General features: G+C 43.4%; 1 protein-coding gene across 4 annotated transcripts in view; it reads right to left on the bottom strand.

Moving 5' to 3' along the window:
* The window catches only part of LOC129698580 (collagen alpha-3(VI) chain-like), a 163,360-nt gene that overhangs the window by 60,682 nt on the left and 76,401 nt on the right, over window positions 1–26,277 (bottom strand). For all 4 annotated transcript variants that reach the window (XM_055637672.1, XM_055637671.1, XM_055637673.1 and 1 more), the window contains 14 exons: window positions 21,986–22,591; window positions 19,974–20,576; window positions 17,794–18,405; window positions 13,883–14,217; window positions 11,078–11,156; window positions 10,196–10,344; window positions 10,016–10,108; window positions 6,418–6,471; window positions 5,259–5,330; window positions 5,120–5,146; window positions 3,616–3,660; window positions 3,450–3,503; window positions 1,281–1,343; window positions 620–685 (listed from right to left, as the gene is read on the bottom strand). In XM_055637672.1, coding sequence (XP_055493647.1) covers window positions 620–685; window positions 1,281–1,343; window positions 3,450–3,503; window positions 3,616–3,660; window positions 5,120–5,146; window positions 5,259–5,330; window positions 6,418–6,471; window positions 10,016–10,108; window positions 10,196–10,344; window positions 11,078–11,156; window positions 13,883–14,217; window positions 17,794–18,405; window positions 19,974–20,576; window positions 21,986–22,591 — 2,858 coding nt within the window. The remainder of the gene's footprint in view (window positions 1–619; window positions 686–1,280; window positions 1,344–3,449; window positions 3,504–3,615; window positions 3,661–5,119; window positions 5,147–5,258; window positions 5,331–6,417; window positions 6,472–10,015; window positions 10,109–10,195; window positions 10,345–11,077; window positions 11,157–13,882; window positions 14,218–17,793; window positions 18,406–19,973; window positions 20,577–21,985; window positions 22,592–26,277) is intronic.

Below are 26,277 nucleotides of genomic sequence, written 5' to 3'. Positions count from 1 at the left end.
CATGGCCATTTGTTCTATTTACAACTCCAGGATGGTCTCAAGGCCTCTGGTTCTTCCTCAAACAGAGACCACAAACAATTTCCCTCCCCCTGGCGGTACTCGTCCATGCGCTCAACAACTTACGTGCCCTCCGCTCCCACCCTCAATAATATGGGTCAAATTCATAAACTGATGTCTCCTTATCTTTACTATGCTTACTTCAATAACTGTGTCTATCTGTGATTCCACACCGCTGTTTTGAAGTATGCCGCGCATGCGTGCTGAACGGGTTCTTCACGTAATCCCTCATCGTAACTCCTCATAAAATACAGATCAAACTTCAAACTGGTAAGTTCTCGTTTAATCTTACTATTTTAACTCCCCTTAGCTATTCACATATTGACTTTTCTCTCTTGGGCCTCCTCCATTGCCAGAGTGTTGCCAGACTCAAACAGGAGGAACAGCAACTCATATTCCGCTTGGGCAGCTTATAGACCAGCAGGATAAGGTTTCCTTATTCTACACATGCAGAGGTTCCTACTAGAGAGGGTAAACTACTGTTAACTAATATAATATCCAACACAATTACATATAGGAACCATTTAAGAAAAATATATGAATTCAATAAAGTATACATTACCACCAAGCCCGTGTCACCCATTTGTCCTTTGGTTCCTTTCTGGTTATTGGTAATTCCAGGTTCACCCTGTAGGATTACAGTTTCACAAAATGGAACCGTTGCCGACATCATCGTTTTAAGGCTCGCAACTACATCATAGAACCTATCTGCCTCATAACAAACAGCAACAAAACATGTTCTCTTGCTGAAAATAATTCAACTTCTCCATTTAAACAAGCAGATAAATTCCTCATATATGGAGTAAAAGTTTGTTACTTTGCTAATTTCTTGTATCGTGTGTTTACACCCACGTTAACACCACATATGTCGTGACTGCAGGAAATACTGCATCACTTGGGAAGCTAGAATTTACTGACGGAAATGAATTGTAATGCTGGTACTTTTAACGCTGTCAGTCATGTTACCCATGCACACTCTTCGAACACAGACTTTGACTTCATTATCTTAAAGATAGATTCAGTTCAACAAATCATTTGTCGATCATTTTCGGTGATCTATTTTATTCAAATCTTTTACTAAAATGTTGGGATAAATTAGGCCAATTTGAATCAAATGAGTGGGTATCACTTTGAATTGCTTTCCCACTGGAAGTCCACGCTGATGAATGTAAATGAACATACAGCAGATAGAGAAAGACTTTAGAAAATTATGCATAACTTACCGGATCACCACGATAACCAAGGTCACCTCTCTCTCCCTTTAAACCTCTGGCACCTTTTGAACCCTGGAGAGAAAATGGATCATCCAGTTTAATTAAGTGTCATTGATATCTTTCATCAATCTCTACCAACATCTACCTATGCTCAATTTAGTTAACACCATTCATATTCTAACACCATTTATATTAAAGCAGGGATAGATTCTTGATTATTACGGGTGTCAGGGGTTGTGGGGAGAAGGCAGAAGAATGGGGTTAATAGAGAGAGATAGATCAGCCATGATTGAATGGCGGAGTAGACTTGATGGGCTGAATGGCCTAATTCTGCTCCTATCACTTATGACCTTCGGACCTTTACTTTTTAAGCTTTTAAAAAAGGTTCAAGCCGCAGTGGATGAACCCTGCGGTATGTCCTCTCTGACTGCCACCATGTAGGTCTTCCTGATTACATAGAAACATAGAAATTAGGTGCAGGAGTAGGCCATTCGGCCTTTCGAGCCTACACCGCCATTCAATATTATCATGGCTGATCATCCAACTCAGTATCCCGTACCTGCCTTCTCTCCATACCCTCTGATCCCCTTAGCCACAAGGGCCACATCTAACTCCCTCTTAAATATAGCCAATGAACTGGCCTCGACTACCCTCTGTGGCAGAGAGTTCCAGAGATTCACCACTCTCTGTGTGAAAAAACTTCTTCTCATCTCGGTTTTAAAGGATTTCCCCCTTATCCTTAAGCTGTGACCCCCTGTCCTAGGCTTCCCCAACATCGGGAGCAATCTTCCTGCATCTAGCCTGTCCAACCCCTTAAGAATTTTGTAAGTTTCTATAAGATCCCCCCTCAATCTCCTAAATTCTAGAGAGTATAAACCAAGTCTATCCAGTCTTCCTTCATAAGACAGTCCTGACATCCCAGGAATCAGTCTGGTGAACCTTCTCTGCACTCCCTCTATGGCAAGAATGTCCTTCTTCACCTTAACTTCTCCACCTCTTCTCCCTCTCCATTACATTTGAAACATGGAAACCCCGGAACACTAAGTGGTCAGACATGTCCCTCTCACAACCTCTTTTCTGTAATTGGCAATAAATCACCGATCCCCATTCCGAGTTCATCTGCTGACCCCACAATGCTCCCTGCGTCGAAATAGACACAGTTCAGCTCATCAGCTTCACCGTATTCCTTCACCCCACCCTGTCTGTCCTCCCTGTGAGACTACATGGATCTAACCTCTACCTTCCCAGCACTCTTTCCAATTCCTGGTCTATTCTTCTGGTTCCCACCCTTCTGCTTCTCTAGTTTGAACCCACCCCAGCAGCACTAGCAAGCCTTCCCATCCAGTTCTGATGCAACCTGTCCCTCTTATCTCCCAAATGATCCAGAGAACACCAACAAACTACATCTCCATCCCCATGAATGACAAACACACTGCAGAGGAAACAATGGCAAGTGCTGTGACATAGACCACTAATATTAAAGATTAATAGACTGGTATTCTAGGTATTCATGTCATAAGGAATAGGCGTAGAATTCAATCATGGCTGATCTATCTCTCCCTCCTAACCCCATTCTCCTACCTTCTCCCCATAACCCCCGACACTAATCAAGAATCTATCTATCTCTGCCCAAAAAAATATTTCCCGACTTGCCCTCCACATCCTTCTGCGGCAAAAAATTCCACAGATTCACCACCCTCTGACTAAAGAAATGTCTCCGCATCTCCTTCTTAAAATAACGTCCTTTAATTCTGAGGCTATGACCTCTAGCTCTAGACTCTCCCACTAATGGAAACATTCTTCCAACATCCACTATATCCAAGTCTATATTATAGACAGATAATATATTATATATAATATGGATATTCTAGACAGACGTTATATAAACTTTAAAAACTTTAAAAATGAATAGTATCTGTATTTCCATTGGCAGCTCGCAATCTGGCACAGAAGGATGTCTTTCGAGATATTATGGACAGATATTGTATAAGCTTAAAAACCTTGTATGTTTCATAATTGTATGCTTCATTCTTTTAAATGAAATGTTGATTTGTTAAGTTACATCCAAACTAAAACTAATGAATCATAAAATTAAAAGTTTCAGTAATGCTTTGTGCAGAAGGACTACCCTGCTCTATAGGTCTGGCGTAATTGGTTCACAGAAGTCAGCTAACTTACCAGTGTTCCTGGATTGCCGATTTCTCCTGATTTTCCAACAGTTCCGTATGCCCCCTGGATAACACATGAAAAGGTGACCATCACTTTGATTGAAGAGACAGGTTGTAAAGAAGTCAAACGTAGTGACAATTTAATCATGATAAATGGATCACAGCCAAACGCATACCTGCTCCCCATCTATTCCATCCAGGCCCAGTTCTCCCATTTGACCCTATGGAAGGTAGAAAGACAATAAACAAGTTAGAGCAGGAAATAGCTACACTGTTCAATAGGTCAATCCCTATGTGAGCGGCATGGTGATGTAGTGGTAGACCTACTGCCTTACAGCGCCAGAGACCCGGGTTCCATCCTATGGAGTTTGTACGTTCTCCCCATGGCCTGCTTGGGTTTTCTCTGAAATCTTCGGTTTCCTCCCACACTCCAAAGACATACAAGTTTCTTGATTCATTAGCTTGGTGTAAATGTATAAATGTAAATTGTGTGTGTGTCGGATAGTGTTAGTGTACGACGATCGCTGGTCGGGGCGGACACAGTGAGCCAAAGGGCCTGTGTCTGCGTTGTATCTCTAAATTAAACGAAACTTTATAATAAACGGATATCTATTGCTGTTCTTTCACTACATCTTTAAATTCCTTGTGTTTCAAGAAGCACAATTGCCTTTTAAACCAACAGAACTATCCGCCTGACAGACTTGTCTATTTCATAGATAGACATACACCTCCTCGAACCCCATCAACTACATCTAGCGTGTCTGATGTGGGCTCCAGTGCACCGGCAAGGAGAGAGACTCGACAAAAGCGAGAGATCCAAGCAGACGATGCTGCCTGTCCCGCTGAGTAACTCCAGCATTTTGTGTCTATCTTTGGTGTAAACCAGCATCTGCAGTTCCTTCCTGGACAAAAGCTTTTCCCTGCACCTCAGCACATGTGAGAATAAACTAAACTGAACTATATAAATGAAGGTTAATTAATTTGATGGTGTAAAGAGACTTGTAATGTGGTAATTGCATTTCTAAATAGTAATGGGATCCTATTCCTCAATTGGGAAGCAGACATTGAGTTCAGCCAGTAGTCTGTATTCCTGGGCATTATCTAAGCATTATCTAAGCACCCAAGATAATAGCAAGTCTTAACTCTCAACTCTAGCAACTCAGGTGCTGTAGATCGCATCCTGACCTGAAACATCTCTATCTGGTTTGGCAACAGCTCTGCCCAGGACAGGAAGGGTCTGCAGAGAATAGTGCGTTTGGATGAACACATCACGGGAACTACACTCACCCACCGGCAGGACCTATACACCAGGAGGTGTAGATCCAGAGCCAGCAAGATCATGAAGGTCCCCTACCACCCCAGCAATGGACTTTTCCAGCTGCTGCGGTCAGGCAAGCGCCTCTGCTGTCACGCTGCGAAAACAGAGAGGTTGAGACGGAGTTTCTTCCCACAGGCCATCAGGGCTGTAAACTCTGATCTCACCAGGGACTAAATATTGTTGTGTCTTCTTTTTTTTTAATGTAAATACTGCCTCTGTTCTGTTCTGCTGATGCACAATCCCACAAGTATTGCCACTTTCATTTCCTGTACATCTTGTATGTGTATGTGACAAATAAAGTTGATTTGACTGAATTGTCATTTACTAATAAATAAATAATTGTGGATCCAATCAATACATACCTTTTCTCCTGGGTATCCAAAAGTACCCTATTATTTGTAAAAAGAAACAAAATAAATATATGTTTAGATGTATTTACTATTACAGTTTTTTAAAGAAATTAATTCAATTTCATCTCGTTCAAAGTTTCTGATATGTTACCTTAAATCCACTTAGTCCCTGGCATCCTTGGAATCCTTGAGTTCCGTTTATACCAGGAGGACCTCTTTCACCCTGTGAGATACAGAAAAACGAAGATGCAGTAATTCAAACCGTTCAGCTTTCTGTTTCAGCACTTACAGCAAGGAGGGGGTGGAGCAGCATTGTAGTGGCCTGGAAACATAGAAATGGAACTAATGCAGAGGCCTTTCCTAACTTGGAGAAGGGAACACTCGAGATCAGAAGGAGGTTAGTTGTGTTATATCAGCATGAAGGGCCAGTGGGAAGAACGTTCTCCCTCCTGACACACTTGACTGGCATCCGCCTGTCCCTGCAGCCTTCAGCTTCCATGTTTCGCAGATCTGCAGAAGCACAGTTAAAGACTGGATGGTATGAAAAATTGCTAAACCTTCCAGGAGGTGTTCTCATTAACGTACCAAATGGGAGCTTTGTGGATCAATAAGGAATCACAAGCTCCCTCCTCTTTAGGTAAAGACATTTCCCTTTATTTCAGTCTTAGATGGCCTATCACATATTGTTAAGCTTTGACCCATGTCTCTCACCATTAGAACTTATCCTCGTCCACAGATTTCCTGCATTTTCGGGCCAATTTATTTATTTTGCATGCCAACGTGATCTCATGGTACTCATGGTATCCCCCCTCGGCTCCCAATCAGCAATGTTCTCCACTCTATCTTACACAGCTTTTGCCTCAAACAATTCACCAATCTTCATGATGCATTCAAGAGTTAGATATAGCTCTTAGTGTTATGGAGAGAAAGCAGGAACAGGCTACTGATTCTAGATGCAGCCATGATCATATTAAATGGCAGTGCTGGCTCAAAGGGCCAAATGACTACTCCTGCACCTATTTACTATGTTTCTATGGCAAGGTGCATGAATTAAAAACTGGTGATGGTCCTAGATAGTCTATGTATCATTGCATCAATGCTCATGCAAAGGCAATATTTGAGCAGGGAGGACAAGTAAAGTTGATGGGTGGGTAGGGGTGGGGATGTGGTTATCAAAAATGAGATCAGTGCTTTCTAAACAAAACTGAACAGATACAGGTTTGCATAGCTTGATGTCAGACTAATTTAAAAAAAAAGAAATCAAAAGCACTTTTAATATTGAAGATGTACAGATGACACATTTTACTTACAGCTCCACCTTCATAGCCTGGATGACCGATGATACCTTTGGGTCCTGGTGAACCCTGGGGAAGAGAGAGAGAAAATTCATGTGAAAGACTAATTCTTGATTGAAAACCAAAACCACAGGAGTTGTAAATACAAAATAAAAACAGAAAGCAATGGAAGCACACAGCAGGTCAGGCAGCATCTGTGGAAAGAGAACTTAATGCTTGTCTGAACAGAATCGTTATTTGTTTACTGATGCTAACTTTCAATCATGTACGATTTTCTCTCATTATACTGCCTCAATTAGCTTGTTCCACATATCCACCACCCTCTGTGTGAAAGGCTTCTCGTCAGGTTCATGTTAAATCTTTTCCCTTTTCACCTTAAACCTAAGTGGTTCTTCATTCTCCGACCCTGGGTAAACGCCAATTTAGATTCACCCTATCTATTCCCCTCAAGATCTTGTATATCTCTACAAGATCACCCTTCTACCTCATGCACTCCATGGAACGAAGTCCGAGCCTGCCCAGCCTCTCTCTATAGTTCAGGCCCTCAAGACCTGGCGACATCCTCATAAATCTTCCCTGCACCTTTTCCGGCTCAACAACAACCTTACTAAAGCAAGGTGACAAAAAAGGAACACAATACTCTAAATGCAGCCTCACCAAAGTCTTGCACGACTGCAACATAACATTCCAACTTCTACGCTCAGTACCCAGGCTAATGAAGGCCAATGTGCCAAAAGCTTTCTTGACCACCCTATCTACCTCCTGCCACTTCCAAGAAACAATGTACCTGCACTCCTAGATCCATCTGCACTACAACAACCCCCAGGACACTGCCATTCACTGTGAAGGTCCTACCCTTGTTAGACATTCCAAAATGCAACACCTCTCACTTATATGCATTAAACTTCATTAGCCATTTCTCAGTCCACCTGCCCAGCTATAATTTTTGATAACCATCTTCACTATCTCTGATACCACCCACTTGAGTGTCACCGTACTAATCATGCCTTGTACATTCTCATCCAAATCGTAGATATAAACCACAAACAGCAATGGGCCCACCGCCGATTCCTGAGGCACACCACCAGTCCGACAAGTCTCCACTATTCCCCTCTGCTTTCATCCATGAAGCTAATTCTCTATCCAATCGGCCAGCTCTGCCTGAAGCCCTTCCAGAGCAGCCTATCGTGTGGAACTTTATCTTTGCTAAGGTTCATATAGACAACGTCGACAGCTTTGCCCTCACCAACATTTTTGGTTACAGCTTCAAAAAACTCAAAAACCAAGACACGAGTCAAGAGTCTGCAGAGATGCTGCCTGAACCAGTGAGTTAATCCACCATATTTTGTCTATCTTCCATGTAAGCTAACATCTGCAGTTCCTTCTTACACTTTTATTCTCACATGTCCTTAAACGGAACAATTCAATTCTTACATAAGACACACTCCCACGTATAAAACTATCCTGAGTATCCTTATTCAGCCCGTCTATCCAAAAGCATTCATATCTTATCAATTCGTCCCTTCCCACCCAAACCACCCCGTCCGCTGGTACTTTCCCTTGCAACCGCAGGAAATGCTACACTTGTCGCTTTACCTCCCCCCTCGACTCTATCCAAGGACCCAAGCAGTCGTTCCAGGCAAGGCAGAGGTTCACCTGCACCGCCTCCAACCTCATCTATTGCATCCAATTTTCTAGGTGTCAACTTCTCTACATCGGTGAGACCAAGCGCAGGCTTGGCGATCGCTTCGCCCAACACCTCCGCTCAGTTTCTGTCCTGGGCCTCTTCCATGGCCAAAGTGAAGCCCAGCGCAAATTGGAGGAGCAGCACCTCATATGTTGCTTGGGTAGTTTCCACCCCAGTAGTATGAACATTGACTTCTCCAATTTCAGGTAGTCCTTGCTTTCTCCCTCCTTCCCCTCCCCTTGCCAGCTCTCCCACAAGCCTACTGTCTCCACCTCTTCATTTATTTTTCCCATCCCCCGACATCAGTCTGAAGAAGGGTCTCGACCCGAAACGTTGCCTATTCCTTCTCTCCATAGAAACTGCCTCACCCTCTGTTTCTCCATTATTTTTGTCTAACTTTGATTTTTCCAGCATCTGCAGTTCTTTCTTAAATATATCTTATCCCTCAACATCCACTCCAATAACCTGCCTATCACAGATGTTAGGGCTCACTGGTCTATAGTTCCCAGGATTTTCTTTGCATCCCTTCTTAAATAGAGGCGCAACCTTTGCCACCCTCTTATCTTCGGGCACCTCACCCGTGTCTAATAATCCGCGTCTATGTATCCCAGCCAGGGCGCTGTAATTTATTCTCTAGCTTTCTACAGTGTCCTCAGATATATATCTGATCAGGCCCTGGGCCATTTATCTACCCTCATAGCTTAGGCAGTCCTTTAACCCCGGTGTTTGGTGCTATCTGCAAATTCCAATCTTGGAGCTATCTGCAAATTCACCAACCCATCCACTTTTATGTTTCGGGCATTTATCAAAGATCACAAACAGCAGCAGTCCCAGCACAGATCCCTGCAGAACTCCACTGGTCATCGACCTCCATCCTGAATATTGTCCTTCCACCACAAACTTCTGTCTACTATCAGTCAGCCAGTTCTGAATCCTATGACCCAGTCACTGTTAATCCTGTACATCTTAATCTTCTTGATCAGCCTACCATGGGAGACGTTATCGAATGCCTTATGGGTAGACAACATCCATTGCCCTACCCTTCACAAAACACTTAGTCAAGTTACTAAAGCACATCCTGCCATGCTGACTGTCACTAAATAACTCATTCTCCTCTAAATGGGAGTAAATCCTTCACAAAAAAATCCTCTCCGACCGTTTCCGTGCCATTGACGTGAGGCTCACCAGCCTAAAATTCAGTGGATTCTCTCTACTTCACTTCCTAAATAAAGGAACAACCTTAGCTACTCCCCAGTCCTCCGGTACTTTGCCTGTAGCTAGAGAAGAGGCAAAGATCTTTTTCAAGGCTTCCTCAATCTCCTCTCTCAATAACTTGGGATAGATTCCATCACATTTTGGGGATTTATCTACTTTAATGCTCTTCAAGAGCCCTGACACCTCCTGCATATTAACCTCAAACTTCCCTTGTATATTAGAATTACATACAGCTGGATGTGGAATGGTTACAAATATGGGCTCAGCAATAGCAAATGGCCTTAATCCAGGCAAGTGTGAGTTATAGCACTGCAAATTGTAAAATGCAAGTGAAAAGTGTACAGGTCATGGCAGAACTGTCAACAGCATTGATGTACACAGAGACTATTGAAGATTGTTAGGGTGGCACAGTGGCGCAGCGGTAGAGACCCGGGTTCCATCCCGACTACGGGTGCTGTATATACATTCTCCCCTTGACCGCGTGGGTTTTCTCCAAGATCTTCTGTTTCCTCCCACACTCTAAAGACTCACAGCTTTTTTTAGGTTAATTGGATTGGTATAAATGTAAATTGGCCCTACTGTGTGTAGGCTAGTGTTAGTGTGCGGGGGGATTGCTGGGTGGCGCGGACTCGGTGGGCCGAAGGACCTGTTTCCATGCTCTATCTCTAAACTAAAGTAAATGTTGAGATATGTGAGATCATTTAAACTTACCTTCTGCCCACGTGGACCTTGAGGACCCTTGTCGCCTGCTCGGCCAGCACACTTACATTGGATGTGACAGCACACTCTCTCTGCAATGTTGTCCTGTTAAAACATCACATAATTGGTCCGTAAAACTTTGGAAGTACAAAAACACCTTGCGTAATATTTGCAACAAGAAGTTGATCTTACAATCTCTTCTCCCAGTTCATATTCTAAATCATGATGGGTGATAGAAAGCGGTCTCCTGTATCGAAATCCACGTCCAAACTCCAACAATGAAACGTCGGCAGACCCAGTCACTTTTTCCAAAGACACCAGTATCAGTGCATGCGCGCTATCTGTTAGACACAAGGGATAACAAGAGTAAAAGTTCATTTGGGTTTGAGGTCAAGCCAAACACAATCGTTTTCATATTTTCAAGCCGTTGACAGTCTCCGGATACTATCAAGAGAGAGCTGGATAGGGCTCTTAAAAATAGCGGAGTCAGGGGATATGGGGTGAAGGCAGGAACGGGGTACTGATTGGGGACGATCAGCCATGATCACATGAATGGTGGTGCTGGCTCGAAGGGCTGAATGGCCTACTCCTGCACACTCCTGCCTATTGTCTATTGAGATAACCTAAAACTGACTAAGGTTGAAGTTCTCATGGTTCTGCGATCCGCCGTTAAGTTGGGTGACTGATATTACTGTTTTAAAGGGAGAAATCATTTATTTCAGATTTGCTCTCATATGTAGTCAAATAACCAAACTGTTAAGCTAGAGGTTTTCATGGCAAGCTATGGAGAAATACATTTCCATGCGTTTAATTTAGGTGATGGTAGCAATTGTCCCAGCCCTTAACCAATTCTGTGGTTCGATTGGTACTAATCTAAATTATAATTAGTATGTAGATTACATATCTACATATGTAGATGAAACCACTTACTGTACTGTTAGCATTCAAACTCTGCAGACAAAATTGAGGTTATGTTTCTTCTGAAGCAGAAAAGAGCCAATGTTTTTGTTTTATTTGTGCCCCTCCCCCCTCCTTTGAAAAATACATTTTTGAATAAGAAAGAAAGTACTATACCTTCTCGTCGTAACGTCTCAGCCTGTCTTTTTAATGAAGCAAAGTCTTCATCAATGCCGTCAGTGAAATGGATAATAATCTTGAAAAGGGAAGAAAATAATATGAGGGACATGGATAACATGAATGCTCAGTCTTTCCCCCAGGGTAGAGGATTCTAAAATTTGAGGGCATACATGGTCTCGAGGGATATGGACCAAATGCAGGCAAATTGGACCAGCCCATTGTGTCAACTTAGTCACCACATTAAGGTGGTTCAAAGCGCCTGTTTCCAAGGGGTCTACAGCTCAATAGCTCTACAATGCTAAAACAAAACTTACATGTTATTGAACCATCCTGTGTCTAATTGGTTTTATGCTTGTTAAATGTGATTTCATTTGTATTTCCAAAAACTATAAATCAATATATTAGGTGATAGTGTCCTTGATCACACAAATCCGAGGACACTCTCAGTTAAAAATAGATAGTTTTCAAATTAGAGAAGGTGGCAAACAAGATGGATGGAAAGCCTGGGTCCAGGCATCGCAAAGCCACAGCTGCACAAGATATTGGTGAGGCTGCATCTGGATTATTGTGTGCAGCTCTGGGAACAAAACTTCCTATAATAAGGATGTGATTGATAAGCCCTTGATCACACAAATCAGAGGGAAGCTCTCAGTTAAAAATAGATAGTTTTCAAATTAGAGAAGGTGGCAAACAAGATGGATGGAAAGCCTGGGTCCAGGCATCGCAAAGCCACAGCTGCACAAGATATTGGTGAGGCTGCATCTGGATTATTGTGTGCAGCTCTGGGAACCTTCCTATAATAAGGATGTGATTAAGCCAGAGAGGATGCAGGAAAGATTCATAAGTTTGTTTCTGGGGACTGGAGGGGTGAGTTTTAAGGAAAGGCTTCATAACTGAGGTGTTTTCACCAGAGTAAAGGAAGCTGAGGTATTATGAATATGATAGATAAGGTGTATAATCACTGTCTATTTTCCAAGGCTAGGCGAGTCTAACACTAGTGGGAATAGGTTTAAAACAGAAATACTAGATGGGCCACATCTGCAAAATCCAATATACTGACGTGTAGTATGCAACGGAGCGTAGCTTCCGCCATTTCAGTAAACCCGACCCGACTTCAGTTATGCCTCCCGCAGTGTAATCAGCATTGCGGGGGAACAGTTTGTGTGTTTTTTAATGTTTTAAATGTTGTTTTAAATGTTCTTTTAAAATGCCCTCATCCATTTCCGCATCACTGTCAGTAGTGCCTTGGTCGCTATTTGCTGAAGTAAGTGTGTGTGTGTGGAAACTTGCGTGATTGTTAATCTGACTGGACACACGCTAACACACACAAAAACGGCACATACCATGGAGAGGGAGGACTGCAGATGCTGGTTTCAACCAAAGGTCATAGAGCGGTCTATGATCTTTGGTTTAAACCGAAGACAGAGTAAATCAGCGGATCAGGCAGCATCTCTGGATAAAAGGAATATGTGATATTTTGGGTTGACTGGTCTTCTTCAGACTGGCAGTCAAGTGAAAGGGAAAAGGGAGATATAGGCATACCTACCATTCATTTGTCCTTAGTACTGTCTATATCTCTTGTTCCTCTTTCCCTGTGATCATTGCTTTTGTCCATATGCCCGCGCGTAGATGAGGACGCCATGACAGAAGCCGATTACGGAAATGGCGCTGAAGATTACCCATCACCTACTACGGCTATTTCATGGAGTGAACCATCTTGCTCTATGATCTTTGGTTCAAAGTAAGAAGGGTGAGTTTTCACAATGATGGTAGTGGATATATGGAACGAGCTGCCCGACAATGTTTAGAAAATATTTGGACAATTCGTGGATAGGACAGGTTTAGAGAAATATAGCCAAACATGGACAAATGCGACTAGATCAGGAAGGAACCTTGGTTGGTATATAAGAGTTGAGGAAAGGGCCTGTTCATGTGCTGTGTGACTCCTTGACTCTATAAATGCAAGTTAATTTTGTCCCACAAACAGAAATGAATGTTGCCTTCCCAAGAGATAAAACTGAATTAAATATGAATTAAATAATGGGCAACCGCCTAACTTAGGCAGAACTAATTTCAGCAACTTTGTGTTGAGAGCAGTTAATCTTTGTATTCATTGCAGCTCCATATAAATGCTTATTGCCAGGAAATTGAATGGTATCTGTTCTCAGAGATAGGGGGCTGGGAGAAGAAAACAGTCAAAGTTGTCTGAATGTTGGTTCTGAGTCCCCAAAATGCTCTACAGTCAATGGCTGACTGGGTTTAGGTGTGAAGAGTTTAAACATCATCTGGTGATAATTTTAGAGAAAAACAAAATTGCTTCTTTAAGGTCTTGATATTTGCACGGATATAGATCCATGCTTTATTGCAAATTGTTCTTTTCTACATGAGAAGCCATGATTGGTTTGAAATCTATGTCATGATTTTGCAAGAGGGCATCATAGGTAAAATCAATAAAATTCACGAGGCCACACAATCCGCTCCTAAAGGAAGGAACTGCAGATGCTGCTTTACACCGAAGATAGACACAAAATGCTGGTGTTACTCAGCGAGCCAGGCAGCATGAAGAAGGGTGTCGACCTGAAACTACAACAATTCTCTCTGTGCAGAGAGAAGATGCCTGTCCCATTGGGTTACTCCAGCATTTTCCATCTATCTCCAATAGACAGCATTGTGAGTAATAATTCTTTGACCGTGTCACCATTTACTGTAGCTACGTACATACCCACGTGGTGAAAGTTATGCTCTCTATAGTTACTTTCAAGTGAAAGCTCAAAAGGAAAACCTAAAATCAAAAGGCCTTACCTTTACTGCACCAGATCTGGCAGACTGGAAAGTTTTCTTGTATGCATTTAAGGCGCTTGATCCAAAGATATAAGGACCAGTAGCTGCTAATTTGTCGAATTCAGTCATAATTTCGGATTGATACTCCACCAAGTTCATGCTACGAATTTGCCCATCTTCCCTGAAAGCTGAGAATCCGATTCTGAGAGTGGGGGACTGACTGCCGGTGCAGCTTATGGGACGCATCTGTGAAATCCTAAACAGTGTATCCTTCACTTTGGTCCTGAATCCTGGCTCCAATCCGAACGCATCGCGTGTGTTGATGTCAAAGCCAAATACAACATCAATGTCGCAACCTGTGGGAGGAGGGGAGGGGGTGGGGAGATAATATTTTATATTGAGTTAACAGTGCCTAAATAGGAGGGGTAGCACATTAAAATTGTGGCTGCACTCCGTGCCACCGAATGCATCACATCACCTCATCTGCCCACCACAATAACTGGACAAGTAAGCTGTTCATTCACATGCATCCCTCAGTTGTGTGGAAGTTCTGAAGGAGATAGGAACCAGTCACCATAGGAATTCCCCCCCCCCACCACCAACGTGACGTCACAAAACCCCCTCCTCGCTGCCTCACACTGGGGCTGGGGGTGAGGGCTGGTTGTGAGTCTAGGCTCATTATGCCCCTGTCCCACTTAGGAAACCTGAACGGAAACCTCTGGAGACTTTGCGCCCCTCCCAAGGTTTCTGTGCGGTTCCCGGAGGTTCCCGGAGGTTTTTGTCAGTCTCCCTACCTGCTTCCACTACCTGCAACCTCCGGCAACCACTTGCAACCTCCGGAAACCGCACGGAAACCTTGGGTGGGGCGCAAAGTCTCCTGAGGTTTCCGTTCAGGTTTAACTAAGTGGGACAGGGGCATTACCGTTGCCACGTGTATCGAGGTACAGTGAAAGGCTTTGTCTTGCATGTTACATCAGATCAGATACTTTAGCTTAATTTAGTTTAGCTCAGTTTAGTTTAGTTTAGTTTAGTTTATCGTCATGTGTATCCGAGGTACAGAGAAAAGCTTATTCTTGCATGCTACATCAGATGTCAAATTTGTTCTATAGTTACAGTTTTACACATGGAGAATTTCTTTTGCAGCGAAATGGCTTGAAATCCCCTCTCTAATGAGAAGTTGCTAAATATATTTATTTAAACTAAAGATCTGTTATTTTACAATGAGCATCACTGCAGAAAAAAAGGTAAAATAATTTCCATTTCCAGCAAATTCATCTCAGCGCCATTTCGTAAAATACCAAATCTGGCCGATCCTAACATATATTTCAGTATCGTTTTATACCATAATAAATATACAAAAAGCCATAAGCAAGGGATATGTTATTCCAGTTTATAATCATGGAGCAGCTCAATACCATTTTATATTTTCCAAGGAGGTTGCTTTGTATTTTATTGAACTCCGAAGAACACTGCCCAGTCTGCCAGTCTAAGATGCAGACTGGTGAAATTTGCTAGTCCCTCCACTGCAAGCATTGGGAGACCAGAGCTGACCATAGTATCCAAGGTGCAATGCAGTTGGCTTCTTTAATGTTTGCTGTTCCTGTGTTAGCATTCAGAGATTCATAGTAAAATACATTATGGAAACAGCCTCCTCGGCCCACAGTCTGATGCCAAATGAAATTAATCTCTGCACCCTGCACGTGATCATCTGTATATCATTCCATTCCCTGCTTACCCACGTGCCGATCAAAAAGCATTTTAAAACATCCATATTGTGTCTGCATTTGCAATACACATGGCTGCACATTCCAGGCACCCGCCATCCTCTGTGCAAAAAATCTGGCCCTGCATATCTACTTTCCATTTTGCCTCTCTCACTTTAAAACTATGTCCCCGAGCTATTGATATTTTCCACCCTGGAACAAGGGTTGTGACTGTCCACTCTATCTTTGCCTGTCATCATTTTATATACTCTATCAAACTCCAACATTACAGATTCATGTCTAAGGATGTCCAGTTTACTTTGAACATCAGCAACTTTTACTCTTTTCAACATTACACAAGGTGGATGAGTATTTGATCACACTATATATGCCATCTCCCATGGCCTTAGCACATCCATTAGCATGTCTATAGTCCGCTAACAACCACACAGGGTCCCAGCACTGTGTTCGTAGAAGAATTAGGTCAGATTGCTTAGACTGGCAAAGCTGAGTTTTTATTGGTGCAAAGAAGACTCTCATGAGTCTGTATGAGTTCTCCCAATTCTCTTTCCTTTGCGGAGACAGAGCCTTATCTCTATGATTCTATGATTAGAGTCATAGAATCATAGAGTGATACAGTGTGGAAACATGCCCTTCAGCCCAACTTGCCCACACTGGCCAATATGTCCCAGCTAGATTAGTTCCACTTGCCTGCATTTGCCCTATATCCTTCCAAACCTGTCCTATCCATGTACCTGTCCAACTGTTTCTTAAACATTGGGATAGTCCCTGCCTCAACTACATTGTCTGGCAGCTTGTTCCATACACTCACCAGCCTTACCCTATCTATTCCTCTAATGATTTTATACACCTCAATAAGATCACCCCACATCCTCCAATGCTCCAAAGAATAGAGTCTCAGCCTACTTAACCTCTCCCTATAGCTCAGGCCATCAAGCATTCAGGTACAGCAGTTAGTGAAGAAACTGAATGGCATGTTGGCCTTTATAACAAGAGGAGATGAATATAGGAGCAAAGAGGTCCTTCTGCAGTTGTGCAGGGCCCTAGTGAAACCACACCTGGAGTATTGTGTGCAGTTTTGGACCCCTAACTTGAGGAAAGGCATTCTTGTTATTGAGGGAGTGCAGCGTAGGTTTACAAGGTTAATTTCCGGGATGGCGGAACTGTCATATGCTGAGAGAATGGAGCGGCTGGGTGTGTCTTATTGAAACATATAAGATTATTAAGGGATTGGACACGCTAGAGGCAGGAAACATGTTCCTGATGTTGGGAGAGTCCAGAACCGGAAGTCACAGTTTAAGAATAAGGGGTAAGCCATTAGGAAACACTTTTACTCACAGAGAGTTGTGAGTCTGTGGAATTCTCTGCCTCAGAGGGTGGTGGAGGCCGGTTCGCTGGATTCTTTCAAGAGAGAGCTGGATATGGCTCTTAAAGATAGCGGAGTCAGGGGATATGGGGAGAAGGCAGGAACGGGGTGCTAATTGGAGATGATCAGCCATTATCACATTGAATTGCGGTGCTGGCTCGAAGGGACGAATGGCCTACTCCTGCACCTATTGTCTATTGTCTAATGAGTCCTGGCAACATCCAGGTAAATCTTCTTTGTACCCTTCCCAGCTTGCGTGTGAACTCAGCCAGCTCCACATGGGGAACTTGAACCGAGAATAGTTTTTTTTTGCATAGTTGATAGCTTGGGAATTGCACCAAAGGCAATGATCAAAATGAGAATCCAACATCTGCATTAGTTTAGTTTAGTTTAGTTTAGAGATACAGCACGGAAACATGTCCTTTGGCCCGCCTAGTCCGCACCAACCAGCGATCCCCGCACACTAACACTCTCCTACACTACCACAAGAGGGACAATTTACACTTATACCAAGCCAATTAACCTACAAACCTGTACGTCTTTGGAGTGTGGGGGGAAATTGAAGATCTCGGAGAAAACCCACATGGGTCACAGGGAAAACCTACTGTACAAACTCCGTACAGACAGCACCCGTAGTCGGGATCGAACCTGGGTCTCCAGTGCTGTAAAGCAGCAACTCTGCTTGCATGGAATGCCAATTGGAGACTGCCTTTTAATTGTACCCCTTCTCCCAGTTGGTGACAATACTTGACTCGGAGAACTAAAATAAAGCACTTAATAACTCATGCTTGGAGCATGCGATGAGTTTATATGTTGTGGGAAAGTGATTAATTTGTTCTTACTTCTTACAACTTCATTTAATGGTGGGCAGAGTTGACCTTCGCCAGCAATCATATCGGTCGTGGCTAATAAAACTTGCTCGGTCAGTTCAGAGAGCGTGTTCATATCTGCCACTCTGAAGACCACGGCTGGTTCACTTGCGATTTGGGTAATTTCAGGTACGTTCGCGTCCTGCACGCCAATGGAGATAATCTTGAACCCCGCATTCTTCAGCTCTGTTGCCGCTGCCACGGCATCGTCGCTGGACTTGCCGCCAATTAATAGGAAAGCGATTTGCGGAACTCCTTCTTCAATCCTGCTCCCCGCCGACTTGATGAATTGATTGTTCTTAACAAAGCGCAAGGCTGCCCCTGTGTTCAAGGTTGTGCCTCCCTTGTACACTATATCCTCAATAGCCTTGAGAACATTGTCCCTTGTCTGGTAAGAATTGAGGTAGAATTCGTTGTTGGCATCAGAATTATATTGGACTACTCCCACCTGGAGAGAACCGTCATCAAGAAAGATAGCGTCAACTATGTTGGAAACAAACTCCGTGAGGCGGGGGAAGTTTTGCCTTCCAATGTTAATGGAGCCATCCAGAATGAATACAATGTCAGCTTTATTCTGATTGAAATCTTGAAAAGCAAATGAAAGAGAATGAAATTAGAAAAAACATCATCTTTATCAATATTCAAAATAGAATTTCAAACCATATTTGCTATTTTACCACCTTCCCTTCCTATACGGTATCACCTATTATCTGTGGATGTTGTGTTATGATGCCGGGGATGTGGGTATCTGATGCACGAGGTTCTCTTTACTATCACGCATAAATGCACATCTTTTCATTCACGTAGGAGCCCGGATTGTGTGAATGAGTGGAGATCTCATTGAAACATACATAACAGTAAAAGGCTTTGATAGAGTGGATGTGGAGAGGATGTTTCCACTGGTGGGAGAGTCTAGCACTGGAGGTCATAGCTTCAGAATTAAAGGACGTTCTTTTAGCAAGGAGATGAGGAGAAACTTCTTTAGTCAGAGAGTGGTGAATCTGTGGAATTCTTTGCCACGGAAGGCTGTGAAGGCCAAGTCAGTGGATATTTTTAAGGCAGAGATAGATAGATTCTTGATTAGTACGGGTATCGGGGGTTGTGGGGAGAAGGCAGAAGAATGGGGTTTGGAGGGAGAGATAGATTAGCCATGATTGAATGGCGGAGTAGATGGGCCAAATCGCCTAGTTCTACTCCTATTCCTTATCACCTTACGCTGCCGTGAGGCAGCCACTTCATGAAGTACCACTGCAAAGTATAATCCACCCTCAATAGTTCTGTTGCTGGTGCTGCCCCTTCTGGAGTTATTGGACAATGAGTAAAACCATGATGGGCCATCTCTCCCTTCCCAAGTTTAGACTTCAAACACCAACTGCTGTGGCTCTTGGCTGACAGACAGTCATCTCACCATGAATGATATATAAAAACAAAGAACATCGATCTTCCAATCTGCCCATTTTCCTGGAAATAGTTTTGCCCACTATTTACCACAGTTCAACATTTCTTTTAAAATGTTCCTACCTTTCAATTCTCTCAAGTTAAGTGCATAGGCTATTTTAAAGGCCTCAGAGAGCTTTGAATAGCAATGAATGTAAGTATCGGATGGAAGACAGCAGAAATACAAGAAATAATATGTTGGCTGCAACTAAATCAAGGTTAATCATAAACATCAGAGGAGTGAAAATACCCCAAGAAACAAAACAGTGACGTCTGCTAATCTTTGCAGATTATTTGAAATTGATTTCCCTAGATGATACAAATTAACAACATTTTCTCAAAAATAAAAATCTTTAATGAAATGTGTGGTCAGTTATGTTTTGTTGGAAGCAAATTAAATTTAGCTTTTAACATTTTAACTCAAATGTCACGAATAGTTTTGAAAGAGTAGGCACAAAATTATTAAAATACCATAGCCCTCAAACCAAATTACTCAATGTTATCCAAATGGAAAACGTTCCCTTTTTAATAATGTGGGGTGATTATATGTACTGTAGTCTGGAATTCACATTTTATCGTACAAGCATGTAAATAGCACATCACCGTCAGATCTTGCTAATACAACATGTTGTACCTTATTAATGCTTTTGTTGAAAAAGCAAAGAAATGAAGCCCACCGCTACTAACAACATTCACTCCTAGCCTGAGGTACTCACTTTCAGTGGGTGGTTCTGGCGTATCATATATATTGGGATCTTCCAATTGCAAGCGTTCCTTCACAGTCTCTTGTACACGTTTAAGTTCCTGAAAGGTATCGACTACGTAGGTACCATATTTAACTGTTGCAATTCGTTGGAGTTCATTTTGATCCGCGTTCTTTGCGCCTATGCCAAAAACATGAATTCCTGAATTTTTTAATGGCCCTAAGTAACGTTGAATATTGTCTCTGGATTTTCCTCCGTTGATGATGATCAGATACTGGGGAACTCCTTCGTCCTTTCGACCTCCAGCCTGTCTGGTGAAATGATTTTTCATGACAAAGTCCAAACCTATCCCCATGTTCATAAGTGCACCTCCTTTTGGTCTAATTCGCCGTATGGCATTTTGAAGGGTTTCTTTCTTTGTGTGGTGTTTCAAGAGGAACTCAGTTTTCCCATTGTTGCTATATTGTGCCAGACCAACACGAACTGCGTTGGTTCCAATATCAAGATTATTAATTATGTTCTGGATAAAATCACGAATGTGGGCAAAATCTTGAACCCCAACATTGTTAGACCCATCGATTAAAAACACAATGTCTTTCTTGTCACGACTAGAAGCTGCAAAACAACAATACCAATTAATTGGCTGGCAATGGGCAACACCAGAATATTGAGCATAGTTTTACTCTCAACGCATACTACACTTATAATCACATATATTTTTTATTTTATTTTCCAGGAATGTCAAACAATTGCATAGAGCAAAAGGTATATTCTCAAGACCGTTTCTCAATCGGTAATTGGCATTTTTGTGAAATTTGCAAGGTTTTTTGTGTGTTATCAACGTTTTCAAGGTTTCATGAAGTTGTATCAACATTTTCAGGAGATCCACAATATCCAGGGACAAATCTTGGAAATCACACGAGCTCTCAGGGCACCTCTCAGGTGCAGCAGGCAGTGAAGAAAGCAAATGGTATGTTAGCATTCACAGCAAAAGGATTTGAGTTACACTACCTTATCTACATTCCTCCCTCTACCCTGACATTGGTTTGAAGAAGGGTCTTGAACCGAAACGTCACCCATTCCTTCTCTCCAGAGATGCTGCCCTATCCCGCTGACTTACTCCAGCATTTTGTGTCAACCAGGGGTAAGAATATTGATTTCTCCAGCTTCAAGTAACCCTTGCTTTCCCTCTTTCTCCGTCCCTCCCCCACAGTAGTTCCTTAAGCCACATGCAAAAGGATTTGAGTATAGGAGCAGGGAGGTTCTATTGCAGTTGTACATGGTCTTGGTGAGACCACACCTGGAGTATTGCGTACAGTTTTGGTCTCCAAATCTGAGGAAAGACATTCTGGCCAAAGAGGGAGTACAGAGAAGATTCACCAGACTGATTCCTGGGATGTCAGGACTTTCATATGAAGAAAGACTGGATAGGCTCGGCTTGTACTCGCTAGAATTCAGGAGATTGAGGGGGGATCTTATAGAAACGTATTAAATTCTTAAGGGGTTGGACAGGCTAGATGCAGGAAGATTGTTCCCAATGTTGGGAAGTCCAGGACAAGGGGTCACAGTTTAAGGATAAAGGGGAAATCCTTTAGGACCGAGATGAGAAAAACATTTTTTATACAGTGAGTGGTGAATCTCTGGAACTCTCTGCCACAAAAGGTAGTTGAGGCCAGTTCATTGGCTATATTTAAGAGGGAGTTAGATGTGGCCCTTGTGGCTAAAGGGATCAGGGGGTATGGAGAGAAGGCAGGTACGGGATACTGAGTTGGATGATCAGCCATGATCATATTGAATGGCGGTGCAGGCTCAAAGGGCCGAATGGCCTACTCCTGCTCCTATTTTCTATGTTTCTGTTTCTATGCTGATACATGTACCCTGCTACATCCTTCCTCCAAGATGCTTGTGGCAATCGGAGCTGATCCCAATATTCCAAGTGCCACCTGCCCAATCTTTCGTATAACAACACCGTGACATCCCAATACTTATATTCAACGGTTTGAAAAAACCTCTGTCTTCCTTACTTTCCACTGGATGCTGCTGGTAGACCTGACGTATCGTCACCGTATCCAGTTCAGTCAACGGTTCAAATATTTGCTGTTGTAAGCTGATCACTCTCCGCAGGTCCGGGATCTTGTGCGTGTACTTGGGAGATAGCGAAATATGTCGGAGATCTTCGTCATCTGCGTCTCTGGATCCAATGCCAATAGTTGCCACACCAGCTTCCTTCAGTGCCAGTGATGGCCGGGCAACTGGATCAGCTGATTTACCAGCTGTGAGTAGCACCAGGAACTGAGGCACGCCCTCGTCGATTCTGCTCCCACCAGCCCTGGTGAAAACGTTGCTTTTGACATAGTTTAACACCTCGCCAATTCTAACCTCCTGCCCGCCTTTATGTTGCAGGTTGTTGATTGCATTTACAACTTCACGCTTCGTGGAGTGCGTATTTAAGAGGAATTCTGCTCTGGCATCATCGCTATACTGTACCACGGCAACACGGACTGCATCAATCCCGACATCCATTTTATCCACCGTTGCAGAAATGAAGGAACGCAACGCAGGAAATGCTGATCTCGCATTGACCGACCCATCGAATGCGAAGACAATATCTCTCTTGTCGATATTGGCACCTAGAAAATAAGCACGATTACTTTTTCTATCATTGCAGAAGAGACGTTAGTATTTTATTCAATCACTAGAAACCTATACAAACCTCTGGGTACACTTATGTGCAAATTATATAATTCAATGTTTGAAATAATCCTTTTGTTCAATTATGGGTATGGAACATTAACTCATCATCTTAAGGAGCCCACTCCAGCAGTGCAGACGCTCACAGATAGGCCGCAACTTGCCTAGACACAAACGCTGGAGTAACTCAGCAGGACAGGCAGCATCTCTGGAGAGAAGGAATGGGTGGCGTTTCGGGTTGAGGCCCTTCTTCAGACGCTCGGCCCTAAAATGTCACCCATTCCTTCCATCCAGAGATGCTGCCTGTCCCGCTGAGTTAATCCAGCATTTTGTGCCTACAACGTAAAGCAGCATTTTTGATTCACTTTGTCCTGGAACAACTTTAATTCTGTTTCATTGCGATGCTTTAAACCCCTGTCCCACTGTGCGAGTTCATTCAAAGAGTACACCCGAGTTTGCCCTGATTCGAACGCGGAGATTTACGGTAATGGCCGCTTGTCAGTACTCGGGGCTCTCGTGGACATTTTTCAACATGTTGAAAAATCTTCATGAGTCTTCCCATGCATACCTGCCATTATAGAGTCTTCCCGAATACTTACCGTTAGCGTTACGAGCCGCTAAGAGACGTCCCCAAGCTCCGACGTACCCTCTACGTTCATTCTCCATGCTTACCACGAGTTTGATTTTTTTTTAAACTCGGGAGAGCTCTTGGAATGAACTTGCACCGTGGGACAGGGCTATTAGTCTCAATTCTGTAGAATAATGCATCTAGGACAGCACACTGTGGCACAATAAATCGATACCACTCACAGAAGCAAAGTGTTTTGCTGTTTTAGATTTTATCCTTCCCAGAGATATGAATATTGATTAGGTCAACGCTAACCAACAATGAGGCTTTTTACACAGTACTTAGTGAAATAGAGCAAAACACAGAGTGCTGAAGGAACTCAGCAGCATCTGTGAAGGGAGCAGATAGACAACATTTCGCAGATAAACACAACATGCTGGAGTAACTCAGCGGGACAGGCAGCATCGCTGGATAGAAGGAATGGGTGACGTAGCGGATCGAGACTCTTCTTCAGACTGAGTATCAGGGGAGAGGGAGTTACAGAGATAAGGAAGTGTAAAGAGATCAAAAGAGATGAAGTTCAAGGGAAATGTAGAATCGACTATTGTTAGCTCAGAGAAGGTGAGAACAAAACAAACGGGGATAAAATGTAATCAGAGGGTCAGTTAGACAGGTGGGAGAACTGGGAAGGGAGGGGAGTGGAGGGAGAGGGAAAGCAAAGGTTACTTGAAGTTAGACAAGTCATTATTCATACCACTGGGGTGCAAGCTGCCCAAGCGAAATATGAGGTGCCGTTCCCCCAATTTGCACTGGGACTCACCAGAGGAGACAGAGGCCAGAAAGGCTAGCATGGGAATGGGAGGGGGAGTTAAGGTGTTTGGCAACCAGGAGATCAGGTAGGTCGAGGTGGTTCGGTCGGGACCCTTCCTCACACTGATTGTGGAAGGCGGGATAAAGCTGGAAGAGAGAGATGGGCATGAGACAAATCACATGGGCAAGTGATAGGTGGATACAGGCAAGGGATGGGTGGGTGAATGGCACATGGTGGAGTTGATGACAAAGTCTAGAACTGGAAAGGAGAAAAAAGGGTTTCAAAATCGTAGAGGAATCAAATGTAAAGCTGGAGAAAGGGATATGGTGGAAGGGGATAGATTGTAATAGACATAAACAGAAACATAGAAAATAAGTGCAGGAGGAGGCCATTTTGCCCTTCTAGCTAGCATCGCCATTCATTGTGATCATGGCGGATCATCCACAATCAATAACCCATGCCTGCCTTCTCCCTATAATCTACCCAAGTGGAATATGAGGCGTTATTCCTCCAGTTAGACATCCAGTTTGCAATGGAATTCAGGATGGAAACAACAGTATGAGAATGGGAAGGGGAGTTAACAATCATGAGATCCAGCTGGTTCCAACATTTCTTGCCACCTTCAAAGTGAATCCACCGCCATGTTGAAATAATGGATCACCTGGGCTTGTATACTCTGGAATTTAGAAGGATAAGATGATATATTATTGAAACATCTAAAATTATTAAGGGTTTGGACACGCTAGAGGCAGGAAACATGTTCCTGATGTTGGGGGAGTCCAGAACCAGGGGCCACAGTTTAAGAATAAGGGGTAAGGCATTTAGAGCGGAGATGAGTAAACACTTTTTCTCACAGAGAGTGGTGAGTCTGTGGAATTCTCTGTCTCAGAGGGATGTGAAGGCTGGTTCTCTGGATGCTTTCAAGAGAGAGCTTGATAGGGCTCTTAAGGATAGTGGATGCAGGGGATATGGGGAGAAGGCAGGAACGGGGTACTGATTGTGGATGATCAGCCATGATCACAATGAATGGCGATGCTGGCTCGAAGGGCCAAATGGTCTACTCCTGCACCTATTGTCTATTGTCTATTGTCACTGACAACTTCTCATCCCCTTCCCTTTCCACTGTCTGCAGAGACCAGACCCTCCACAGCTCACTGGATCACTCATTCCTTCCAACCTAACCCGCCCCCTCCTCAGAATCTCCCCCCCACAACTGCAATAGAAGTAACAGCTGTCCCAATACATCCTCCGCCCCTCTTCATCCAGGGATTGCAGCAGCTCTTCCAGCTGGGACAGAGCCTCACGTGCACCTCTTCAAACCTCATCTACTAATTCAGTGCTCTCAATGACACTTCCTTTGCATTAGCAACAGACTCGGCAATCATTTCACTGTGCCCGTGCTCTGTCTGCCAAGGTCTGTTGCATCCACCATTTGCTAACCATTTTAGTTTGGTTAACTAAGTTACAGAGAAAGGTTGAACAAGTTAGGGCTTTATTCTTTGGAGCGCAGAAGGTTAAGGGGGGACCTGATAGAGGTCTTTAAAATGATGAGAGGGATAGACAGAGTTGATGTGGACAAGCTTTTCCCTTTGAGAATAGGGAAGATTCAAACAAGAGGACATGACTTCAGAATTAAGGGACAGAAGTTTAGGGGTAATATGAGGGGGAACTTCTTTACGCAGAGAGTGGTGGCGGTGTGGAATGAGCTCCCAGTGGAAGTGGTGGAGGCAGGTTCATTGGTATCATTTAAAAATAAATTGGATAGGCATATGGATGAGAAGGGAATGGAGGGTTATGGTACGAGTGCAGGCAGGTGGGACTAAGGGGAAAAAATTTTGTTTCGGCACAGACTTGTAGGGCCGAGATGGCCTGTTTCCGTGCTGTAATTGTTATATGGTTGTTTTATGGTTTAGCGTGCCTTGCCATTCCGGACCAACCTTCCTCTCTTTAGGGGTAAAGGGCCTGTCCCACTTGGGCGTCATTTGCGCATAATTTACACAACATCATTTACACGTCACAACGCACAACGTGCGCATGATGCGTGGTGACGTAGGCAGCAACACGTGGTCGCCCGCGGCACCCCAGGATTTTGTGATGTACAAAATCTTCGTGCGCCATCTGCGTGACGTGCAAATGACGCCCAAGTGGGACAGGCCCTTTACCGCCAAAGACAGGAAGGTTGGTCCAGAATGGCAAGGCGCGCTAAAATGGTTAGCAAATGGTGCTGGAGGAATTGCTGGAGTTAG

Source organism: Leucoraja erinacea, chromosome 7, assembly GCF_028641065.1.
Source record: "Leucoraja erinacea ecotype New England chromosome 7, Leri_hhj_1, whole genome shotgun sequence".
NCBI lineage: Eukaryota > Metazoa > Chordata > Chondrichthyes > Rajiformes > Rajidae > Leucoraja > Leucoraja erinaceus.
This window is presented reverse-complemented; position numbering and strand designations above follow the sequence as displayed.